Source organism: Triplophysa rosa, linkage group LG6 (assembly GCF_024868665.1).
Source record: "Triplophysa rosa linkage group LG6, Trosa_1v2, whole genome shotgun sequence".
NCBI classification, from domain to species: domain Eukaryota; kingdom Metazoa; phylum Chordata; class Actinopteri; order Cypriniformes; family Nemacheilidae; genus Triplophysa; species Triplophysa rosa.
Genome location: NC_079895.1, coordinates 21,527,703 through 21,539,542, shown reverse-complemented (window position 1 = coordinate 21,539,542; position 11,840 = coordinate 21,527,703). Strand labels below are relative to the sequence as shown.

The 11,840-nt window shown below is 50.1% G+C and overlaps 1 protein-coding gene across 1 annotated transcript; it reads left to right on the top strand.

Annotated features, from left to right (window-relative positions):
* Positions 1–4,953: 4,953 nt before the first annotated feature.
* Positions 4,954–10,423, top strand: LOC130555995 (zinc finger BED domain-containing protein 4-like). Its single transcript, XM_057336609.1, has 2 exons — positions 4,954–7,079; positions 7,303–10,423. The coding sequence occupies exon 1, from the start codon at positions 5,911–5,913 to the stop codon at positions 6,994–6,996; it is 1,086 nt and encodes a 361-aa protein (XP_057192592.1). The 5' UTR covers positions 4,954–5,910; the 3' UTR covers positions 6,997–7,079; positions 7,303–10,423.
* The last annotated feature ends 1,417 nt before the right edge of the window (positions 10,424–11,840 follow it).

Genomic DNA, 11,840 nt, shown 5'->3' with positions numbered 1-11,840 from the left:
CTTAAGATGGAAAAAAGCAATTTTACAGGTGTTGACGATGTGGCTCTCAAACGTCTTGGTTACGGATGTAACCTCAGTTCCCTGATGGAGGGAACGAGACGTTGTGTCGAGCCGACAGATGGGGTTCGCTCTTGAGAACCTATCAACTTCTGACTAGTTTAGAAAAGGCCAATGAAATTGGCGAATGAAATTTGCATGCCGGACTCCACCCCCGGATATCCGGGTATAAAGGGGAGACAGCGTGCTGCATTCATTCACCTTTTGGTCTGGGGAGCCTGAACATCCCTCGACCGCTGCGGCGGGCGGCCAGCGTTGTGGCAAGAGGGACACAACGTCTCGTTCCCTCCATCAGGGAACTGAGGTTACATCCGTAACCAAGACGTTCCCTTTCTGTCGGTTTCTTGACGTTGTGTCGAGCCGACAGATGGGGTTCCTATGGAAAACGCCACAGCGCTGTGCCGCATCACAATCTCCAGCGGAGCGACGCTGACTGGCCTGGGCGAGTCAGACGAGTGCTAGCGCGAAATTGTAACCGTCCAGTGGAGAGGTAGGGGGTCCCAGAGCTTTTGAAGAAAAGGTGGGAAGCCCCTGCCACCGACCATCACGGGCGGAGGCCTTGATTCTCTTACAGCGAGAAGCCGCCCGGCACCGTAAGGGCCACTGGGTAAGCATTAATCCCCCGGGGGAAAAACGCTACAGAGACCACTACCTACCGTAGGGAGGAATTGGTGGAGACACCACATGGTCTCACCATCAGGGGAGAACTCATGGGAAAATTTGCGGACTGAAGGAGTTAACCACAAGGTGGGAGTCCACCTAGGGAGGTCATCCGAGGTTAGCGAGGTGAGAACCATTCATGAGGACACATCAGACGGAACAGCCCACTGGGAGGGGGTTACCACGTCTGGAGCACTAGGTCCGGTTAGAGCTATGTGGTAGATAACTCAACTGTTCCCCGGCCTAAGGGGGCAGGGCGTATAGCCGCCTAGTGGCCGAGGCCCTAGCCTGAGTGATGTCCCAACCACGCAGGGGGTGGGCCACTCAGGATCTTCTCGTCCCGTCCAGACATGGAAGTTCCAGGGGGTCTGCCTGGGATGCCGATACGTGCCCTTCCCCTGTGACAGAAGGTCCTCTGTCAGGGGAATCGGCCAGGGGGGAGTTGTTATTAGAAGCACCAGTTCTGAGAACCAAGTCCGGTTGGGCCAGTAGGGTGCAACTAGTACCACTTGATGCTCCTCTTCCCTGACCTTGCACAGGGTCTGTGCAATGCTGCTCACTGGGGGGAAGGTGTACTTCCGCTTGTCCCGCGGCCAACTGTGCGCAAGGGCATCCGTGCCGAGGGGTGCCTCGGTCAGGGAGTACCAAAGCGGACAATGGGTGGAGTCCGGGGAGGCAAACAGGTCCACCTGTGCCTGGCCGAACTGCTCCCAAATGAGCCGGACTGCGTGGGGATGGAGTCGCTACTCTCCGCGAGGCGTCGACTGACGAGAGAGCGTATCGACTGTCTGGTTCAGGACGCCTGGGATGTGTGTGGCTCGCAGGGAACTGATCACCTGCTGACTCCAGAGGAGGAGGCGCCGGGCGAGTCGTGTTAGCTGCCGTGAGCGAATGCCACCCTGACGATTGATATACGCCATGGCAGCTGTGCTGTCCGGACCAGCACGTGCTTGTCCTGAACGAGAGGTAGTAGCCTCCTCAGTGCAAGTAGCACAGCCAACAACTCTAGGAAGTTGATATGCCAACGCAGGCGGGGGCCCATCCACTGCCCCGACACTGTGTGCCCATTGCACACAGCACCCCAACTCTGCAGGGAGGCATCCCTAAGGGGACCCTAGTCCGCAGAAGATCATGGGAGACCAGGGGGTTAGGGTGCGTCAGGCAGAAAAGCGTGATGACCATACGCCTGCTGCCTGTTTGCTACGCTCTCCAAGGAACCTGACTCTGTAGCCAGTGTTGGAGCGGTCGCATATGCATCGACCCGTGGGAGGGCACCCCCGCCGAGGATGCCATGTATCCCAGGAGCCTCTGAAATAGTTTCAGGGGGACCGCTGACTGCCCGAAAGCTTCAGGCAGTTCAACACTGACTGGGCGCGCTCTGTAGTCAGTCGCGCTGTCATGGGGACAGAGTCGAGTTCAATACCGAGAAAGAGGATGCTCTGCACCGGGGAGAGCTTGCTCTTTTCTCAGTTGACCTGTAGCCCCAACCGATCTAGGTGCCGGAGCACCAGGTCCCCATGTGTACACAAAAGATCTCGAGAGTGAGCCAGGATGAGCCAGTCGAGATAGTTTAGTACCCGCACACCTCTCTCCCTGAGGGGAAGGAGGGTGGCTTCCACGACCTTAGTAAAGACCCGTGGAGACAGGGACAGACCGAAGGGGAGGACCCTGTACTGAAATGCCCGTCCCTCGAACACGAACCGTAGGAACGGCCAAAGTCGAGGGAGGATCGAGACATGAAAGTACGCGTCCTTCAGGTCGATTGCCATGAACCAGTCCTGACACCTGGCGGATGTCAGGATGCGCTTCTGCGTGATCATCCTGAAAGGCAGCTTGTATAGGTGCCTGTTCAGAACACACAGATCCAAGATAGGGCGCAACCCCCCGCCTTTCTTGGGGACAATGTAGTACGGGCTGTAAAACCCGTTGAACATCTCGGCTGGTGGGACGGGCTCGATCGCTCCCTTCGCCAGAAGGGTGGCGACCTCGGCCCGAAGTACGGGAGCATCCTTGCCTCTGACTGAGGTATATAGGATGCCCTGAAACTTGGGCGGGCGTGTGGCGAACTGGATCGCATAGCCGAGACAGATTGTCTTCCCTAGCCAGCCTGACAGTATGGGAAGCCGGAGCCAGGCTCCCAGAACTGTGACAGGGCGACTAAAGGTTCGATCTTCTTCATCGTCCCCCCCGGGGGGTGGTTCGATGGCTAGCAGTACAGATTCCTTGCCGGGGGAGGACCCCGGGGAGGAGATCGGCTCTGCTGTTTTTCCTGCCTGGCGACTGCACAGCTCAACGCACTGTCTGACTGAGAGTGCTGAGGGCTGGTGTTTATACTCGACATTGCGCTTTGCCGTGGCGCAACGTCGAGTTGCCGTCCACCGTCGTGCCGAGGGTGGGAGCGGCTGTGATAACCCAGAGAGAGAGGAAACTCTCTTTTTGAGAGTAAGTGGGCGCTAGCCGGAGGGGGCCAGCAGATGGTGAGACGGGGCAGGATCCGTCCCTATCCGATTTCCCAGCGATGTGGCTGGGGTCGGGCCCAATGGTAGCCTCGATCCCCCTGAGGTCTTCCCATGAGGGCCGCTTCTGCTTTCGCCACGGCTGCTGATGGGGCAATGGTCTCCTCTTCGCTGTCTCTTCCAGGGGGGCCGCCTGAGTGGGGGGCACCAGAGCTGGAGGGCGTCGAAGAGGACCAGGGCTGCTGGGAAGCAGACGGTGCATGGGACTCGACGGCCGAGGCGGCCGAGTCGCAGCACGGGAGGACTGCTTCTTTACTGTCGAGAACTGTGGCTCGACATTATCACCAACCAGCCCCCCCCCTTGCGAGACGGGTGCGTCGAGAAAGCGGACCTTCTCGGCGTTACTCATCTGCGCAAGGTTCGGCCAGAGGAGTTTCTCATGGACCATAAGTGTGGACATTGCCCGACCCAGGGCCCGCGTGGTCACCTTGGTTGCCCGTACAGCAAGGTCGGTGGCGGCGCGGAGTTCCTGCATAAGCGCTGGGTCGGTCTTACCCTCGGAGCCATAGCGTGGAGAGAGGAGGCAGCTTGGTCCGCCGCAATGTAAGCTCTCGACACCAGAGATGCCGAGACCCCACATGCTTTGGACGGGAGACTAGGTCGAGCCCCCCCAGGTGGCCGCCGCCTACGGGCATGAGTGCACCGCGGTGGCACCACCTGGGGGACATCGACGTATCCTCTAGCTGTCTCAACCTCGAGGGAAGAGAGGGTGACAGAACTTTGTTTGATGTGAAACGTGCCGGAACGGGGGCGTTCCAGGTCTTACTATGTTCCTCATGCACTTTCGGTAAACACGGCACTGGGGGCGGGCGCGGCTTGGAGCCGCGCTCAAACCCGAGGCGCCATGTAGCCAGCCGCGAGCACTGGGAGAGGCAGTGCGGGCACTGCAACCCAACACTCACGGCGGCCCGGGAAAGCATGGCTGACATTTCGATGTCCGCTTCTTCCTGGGCTCGACCCCCCCGAGGGAGGGAGCCCGAGGAATCGTCGGAGTCGGATGGCAGTACGTCACCCCCCGATGCTGCAAGAGACATCTCATCATCACGCATCGTGTCCGAATACGTGATTGAGGAATAAGACGGCGGACCGTCTTTTTGGGGAACGGTCAGACGAGCGAGACGAGGTGTGAACGGTCCGTGAGCCGTGGCTGGCGGATTATCGCTCACAGTAATCCTCATATCACCCTCGCTGCTTGCCATAGCGGACGGCAGGGCCGTAGTCCTGCCACCACGGAACGGGGAGCAAACGAGGAGGTGGCTGAGTCCCGTGGGAACACAGCCACCCGTGACACGTCTGAATCGTCACTGCCCGCAGTGCGGGCAGGACATATCCACAACGTCTGCCCCAGCGTACTGGAAGCAGGCATCGTGTCCGTCCCCCTCCTCAATGAGTGTGTTGTACCTATGAGAACAGCGGGACAAGCCACGCTGGAGAAATTTAGCTCTTTTAGAAAGGAAATTAGCTCAAACACCTCCGGAACTGCCGAGACGCCCAGGGCAGAGTCACTGCAGGAAGGGACCGTCCGCTGCACCACGTTGTAGATTCCAGCAGAAAAATGATCACCAAAGATTGTAGAGAAGCTCATCAGATGCGTAGGCTCTGAAGAACAAAAGGTGAATGAATGAGCACGCCGGCTTCCCTCTTATATCCGGACATCCGGGGGGGAGTAGGGCATGCAAATTTCATTCGCCAATTTTCATTGTAAATACTCAGAAGATGATAGGTTCTCAAAACAAACCCCAATCTGTCGGTTCGACACAACGTCGAGAGACCGACAGAAAGGGAACTATATACATTTACCATATTCGCACCTTGTCGCGATCAGTTGCCTAATAAATGTTTATTGCCAAACATTTTGCCTCCCGAGTCTTTCTGGTAGAAATGTAAGCTTAAGCGCAAGTTCTGTCAGGAAGACTCAATCTTGCTTCACTCACCACGTATAGACTCAACCAATCATCACCTAACCAATCACCATCTAACACTGGAATATACAAGATCGCCACTTACCCTCTGTTTGCGTTTGTAGTTGAAGCAGCAGACATTCACCCCCATCCTCCCCACCACCACCAGGATGGTCCCTGTCCATTAACCACAGGGGGGTTGGCTGCACCCCTGCCTCCATCTCAGGCAGGAAGGACAGGGCCTACGCCAAAGAACTATATACATTTACCATATTCGCATCTTGTCGCGATCAGTTGCCTAATAAAATGTTTATTGCAAAATAGGGTTGTTCCGATTCCAATACCAGTATCGGAAAAGCTGCCGATACCACAAAAAAGTCTGGCATCGGTATCGGCGAGTACTTGAATCCATGTACCGATCCGATACCATTTTCTTAAATAAAGACCTAGCTATGCCCGCTAGCTTTGTTTAACGCTGCAAATCGGAAACCAATTCTTCTTCGCTGCTCAGAACGCAAACACAGGAAGTGCGTGTCGCCATAGGCAGCCACTGTTCGGAGCAGCGAAGAAGAAACGGAAAAAAAAACACGCTACCAGCAGTATGTCTGCTGTTTGGCAATATTTCAAAATTGACCAACCAGCCAGTAAAACAGCGACATGTCTCATATGCCATTCTGCAATTTCGAGGGGTGGCACAAGTATTAGCAACTTTAACACGAGTAACTCAATAAAGCATTTGAAGACGCGTCACCCCGAAGAACACGATAGCTACACAAATGCTAGGAGGACAGAGAAGGATGAACCACGTAAGAATCAACAAACTTTGGAAGCTTCATTCCAACGAAGGGAAAAGTTTTCGAAAGACAGCGAGCGAGCGAGCGATAAAGATAACCGACAAAATCATAGAGTTTATTGTTCTGGATGACCAGCCACTGTCAGTCGTCGAAAACGTGGGATTTTGCTGCTTAATTGAACATTTGGAGCCCCGGTACAGTTTGCCTGGTCGCAAATACATCTCTGAAACAGCGCTCCCTGAACTATATGAGACGGTGCGTGAACACATTTCATGTCAACTAAAAGATGTGCAAACAATCAGCTTTACGACCGACATTTGGAGCAGTGACGCGGCACCGCTGTCTTTACTAAGTTTGACAGCACACTGGGTGGACACAGTGACCCCGTCATCTTTTACTCTTCAAAGTGCAGTGCTGCAAGCTAACGAGTTTCGTGGGTCACACACCGGCACATCCATAGCTGAATCAATTGAGGGGATGCTTGTGAAGTGGAATATCTCTAAGTCCCGTGTTCATGTTATTTTGCGCGACAACACAAGAAACATGAAAAAAGCTATGGCCGAGATGGGTGTGTCGAGTTTGGGCTGCTTCGCACACTCTCTACAACTTGTGGTTCACGAAGGCCTTTTATCACAGAGAAGTGTGAGTGATGCGCTGGCAAACTGTAGGAAGATAATAGGCCATTTCAAACACTCGCCATTGGCAACAACGCGCCTGGAGGATATTCAGAAGGATCTAAAAATGCCCACCAAACGGTTGCAACAAGATGTAGTGACGAGGTGGAACAGTACTTTTTATATGGTAGAGAGAATTCTTGAGCAGAAGCGGCCGATTTCAGCATACGGAGCTGATCACGACCTGCCAGCCACACTGACAGCCAACCAGTGGGCTTTGCTGGAAAAAACTGTCACTGTTTTGGCACCATTTGAGGAACTGACCAAGCAGATTAGCTCCTCCACCTCGTCTGTAGCGGAAGTCATCCCCTCAGTTACAGTTCTAAAACGTGCAACTTGCTCGGGAGAGCCAGGAGGACAGCGGTATAAAAACAATGAAAACTACCCTTCTTGAGGCCATCGAGAAACGATCGCAACCATCGAAGAAGAGACTTTGTATGCAGTTGCATCTCTCTTGGATCCACATTTCAAAGACAGGTATGTCTATTTTTTTCATGTCCATATTTATGATTGTCATTGCCATATTGAGTATATCAGTTATATATTATTTTAAATGGCACTGTATAAATGCCATTTTCAAAAACCTTTTGCATTAAATAATTACTTATGCATTAAGTCTGTGACCATACTAAAAGCTACTTTGGAGGAGGTTATTTATTTGTTACATTTATTTATTGCTTTTCATTATTATTTCTTTCAGATACCTCTCAAGTGCAGACAACATCAAGCATGCTAAGGATGCTCTGACAGTAGAGATGGAGAAGATTGAGAAGTCACTGAAAATGACCACCACAACTGTAGCAGAGACAATAGTAGAAAACCCCAAGAAAACTCCACGAATGGAAGTGCAGGTAGGCGGCAGCAGCAGCAGAGAGGGTAGCTTGAAGGGCCTGTTTGAAGAAATCCTGCAGGAGCATGACGAGGAACATGGCGCAGGTACTACAAGCACACATGTTCAACTTCAGACATATTTGATGGAGCAAACTATCTCACGCTCAGAAAGCCCATTCCAGTACTGGGCAGTCAACAAAGTTCGGTTTCCCACTCTGGCTGCTACTGCTGCAAAGTTTCTCTGCGCCCCTGCTACCAGTGTGGACAGTGAGAGACTGTTCAGCACAGCATCTAACATTGTGGATGCAAGGAGAAACAGACTAAGAGGAGAGAGAGCAGAAATGCTCATTTTCCTGAAGAAGAACTTGCCGTTGTTATTGAAATTATGAGCATATTGTTACAGCAGTGTTTAACCAAGTTTAAGTTACTTGTTGATTGAGTCTTAAGTTGTTCAGTTGAGGTTTATTTGTGTACTCTAATACTCAAGTCTCTGGCTGCACTGGCTGCACTTCGTGTCTTTAGAGGACTACTTAGATTGAGTAAGAGTTGCTGTTGCACTTTTTTGTACTTTTGTATTTAAAGACTCAAAAGCATTTTATTGAACAAAATTGTTCCTGCACTTTGAAGCTTTAAAGAGATTCTCTTATATTACTCATTTTTTTATATTCCTAGATTTATTTGTTGCACTGTTTTTATACAGTTATACAGATTTGTGTCTGCATTTGAAGTTCTTTTTCACTCAAGAAAAAGATATTAATAAATAATAATAATACTGCCAAATGTATGTCAGATAATAAAAAAACACTCTAGTTCACTGTATGTATTTGTTAATGTTTTCAAAGGATAAGTCTGAAGCACACCATAAAATAATTCTATCAATTCATACAGGGCTAGCAGTATATACAGATACACACCCTGGTATCGGATCAGTACTCGGTATCGGCCGATACCCTGAGCCCAGGTATCGGAATCGGTATCGGGAAGGGAAAAAGGGTATCGGAACATCCCTATTGCCAAACATTTTGCCTCCCGAGTATTTCTGGTAGAACCTATCATCTCCGAGAAGAATTTTAAAAAGCCAATGGGCTTGGCGAATGGCACACGCATGCCAGTCCCTGCCCCGTGCATACGGGTATAAAAGGGAGATGGCGGCGGCCATTCACTCATCTTTTGGGCTAAGGAACCTGAGAAGCATCTCCCAGTCGCTGCAGAGGGTCAGCGAAGCGTTGTGGCATGAAGACACTGCGTCTCGTTCCCTCCATCGGGGAACGGAGGTCACAGTCATAACCAAGACGTTCCCCTTCAGTCGGTCTCTCGACTTTGTGTTGAAAGACAGACTGGGGACCTATCTTTACACGCCACGGCGCTGAGCCGTATCACGCTCCTCCAGCGGAGTGACACTGACCGGACTAGCGAGTCACCAGTGAGCGCTACCGCGAAGTGTAATCTTCCAGTGGGATCAGTACTTAGTAGCATATCCTGAGAGGCTCGTACCGACGGCCATCACGGACGGTGGCATTCATCTCTATTAGCGAGACGCCGCCCGGCGCCATAAGTGACACTGGGAAAACACTGCTCTCCTCGTTGAAGAGTGTGTTACGGAGGCCACATCCTACCACAAGGGGAGGTTACATGTGGAGACACCAACATGGTCTCACCAGTGGGGAGAACAACATGTGAGAAAATTGTGCCAGCCCGAATAGGGGGGACAGAACCCCGGTGGGGTAATCCACCGGAGTGGAGGTCACAGATTCACCGACAGGGGAACCAACAGTGAGGAATTCAACATACGGGACGACCCTGTAGGGGAGTCACTATGTATGGGGCAACAGTCCGAGTATAGGGGTCCACCTGAGCAGGGGTGACTCTACCAGTACTGGACTTGGTTGCAACAGATCGCTCTGCCCGATCTGTTACCACAATTGCCAATGCTTAGTGATGGATGGAATGCCTGTACTTCGCCCTAAGGGCGAATCTAACGCAAGTAAATTATGGATTACCTCAGGGATCGGTTTTAGGACCCTTACTATTCTCCATATACATGCTGCCCCTTGGAAACATTATTAGAAAACATGGAATTAGCTTCCACTGTTATGCATATGATACTCAGCTATATATCTCATCAAGACCAGATGATTCCTTCCAACTATCCAAATTGGCAGAGTGCATCGACGATATAAAGCATTGGATGATTTGTAATTTCCTTCTTTTAAATTCTAATAAAACAGAAATATTACTTATCGGACCAAAGACACGTGAGCAGAATATTTCGGATTATAACCTGCAAATTGAAGGCTGCACTGTTACTCCAACAAATACAGTTAAAGACCTCGGCGTTATATTAGACAGCAACCTGTCATTTAAAAATCACATCTCAAATGTCACAAAAACAGCCTTCTTCCACCTTAAAATGTTGCCAAATTGCGAAAAATTTTATGTGTGGCTGACGCAGAGAAGCTTATTCATGCATTTGTGACCTCAAGACTTGACTACTGTAATGCACTGCTTAGTGGTTGTCCTGCAGCATCAATAAACAAACTACAGTTAGTTCAGAATGCAGCTGCCAGAGTTCTAACCAGGTCCAGAAAATACGATCACATAACCCCAATGTTATCAACCCTTCACTGGTTACCCATTAAGTATCGTATTGACTTTAAAGTTCTTTTAATTACTTATAAAGCCTTGAACGGTTTAGCCCCTACCTACATAACAGAGCTTCTACCACACTACAACCCATCATGCTCTCTAAGATCTCAAAACTCCAGACTTTTGATAACACCTAGAATAACTAAATCCACCAAAGGGGGTAGAGCTTTCTCATACGTAGCACCTAAACTCTGGAATAGCCTTCCCAATTCTATTCGAGGGTCAGACACACTCTCCCAATTTAAATCTAGATTAAAGACACATCTTTTCAGCCAAGCATTCACTAATACATAGCTAATGAACAGCAGCAATGCTAATTATTCTCTTTCTGCCCTCGCCTCAGGATGCCCATCCCGAGGTAGGGAGTGTGGAAATATTATTCAGAATATGAGTATGAAGGAATTACTATATAATCAATAAGTGAATTTCATTAATAATCATTGCATTGTGTTTGTTTAAATGTGTTTGCTGTGTTGCTCAGTGAAAATTTCTGTTTAATATTAGACTGTTTGTGACCGAAAAACAGGAAGCTGGCTTAACCGCAGAAGAGGAACTAACTGTGTGTACGTGCAGAATCATCACAGCTCGTTTTGACGAGTCTAACCAACTAACACACACACAGAGTTATGAATTAATCCATTGCATATGTTTTAAGTATAATCATGAGTTTTGATGTGTTTTATTGAACCATAGGATTAAGAAACAATGCTGCATAATTAAAAGCATTAGATGATTGAGTGTTTTTTACTGAAAGTATTTTGACATGTTGTCTTGCGATATGAAACTGCCAAAGGAGGCACTTCCTCAAATTAGCAAAGAGAAGTGTTGTAAGAACATGTTTTACAGAAACTGGTGAAGGACGGAGTCAGAAGGACGTGGCAGATAGAGATTGACTAAAGAGCGGTGCCCCGCCCTGAAGGGAGGGAACACCCCTTGAAGACAGAACGACGTCACATACTATATAAATATGCATGTCAGGAAATGATCGTGGTTGTTGGCTTTTTAGAGGTCGTCTGACAACCCAAAGCTTTGTTACTTTTCACATCTGATAATAAAACCTTATATTACTTTTGAGCAAATTGTCTCTTCAAATTTCTGAACATGCAGGACTGCCTTTAAAGTCCAACAGGAGAGATTCCGCCAGGCCCAGATGAACGCCATATGCCCATCCCCAACTAGAGATTACGCCAGCTACATCAGAAAATCCCATGCCATCCTCCTGCGAGAGCCTGCGGACTGACTGACCATCCCAGCTCCATCCAAGGCAATTCAATCACCACCCAAGAAAAAGGCAACCATCTGGCCGGCCCAGCTCAGACAATTCCATCCCCAACCGAGAGCAAAGATGGACTACCTGTCACATTAATGCTAAATTTACAATACTTGGTATTTAATGCTAAAATTACATCACATGACAGCAGTTTGAAGTTATAGCTGCACTCAGTGACTTTGATTGGAGGTTGCTGGGTGGGTGTTTGTAGGGAGTGGGGGGGCTTGTTGGTTGTGGTTCGGGGCGTTTCATTTGTTGGGACTGTGTGGGTCTGGTCTGGTTGGTCTTGTTTTGTGGTCGATGTCGGACAACAGAGGAATAAAGTTAATTATGCCATTACTACTTTTCCCTGGTTGTTCCTCTGTTGTCTGTTGTTGATCGCGGAATGGGACCGGGTTGGACCTGCACGGTTTCAGCGGGTGGGGCTTCCTGGGTCGCGGCTAGTGGGCTCTCCCTGTTCTTCGTGGACGTTGCTCGGTGGCTTTGGTCGG

Excerpts from the sequence above, each read along its gene's own strand:
- LOC130555995 (XM_057336609.1), top strand. The coding sequence starts at position 5,911 with ATGCTAGGAGGACAGAGAAGGATGAACCACGTAAGAATCAACAAACTT.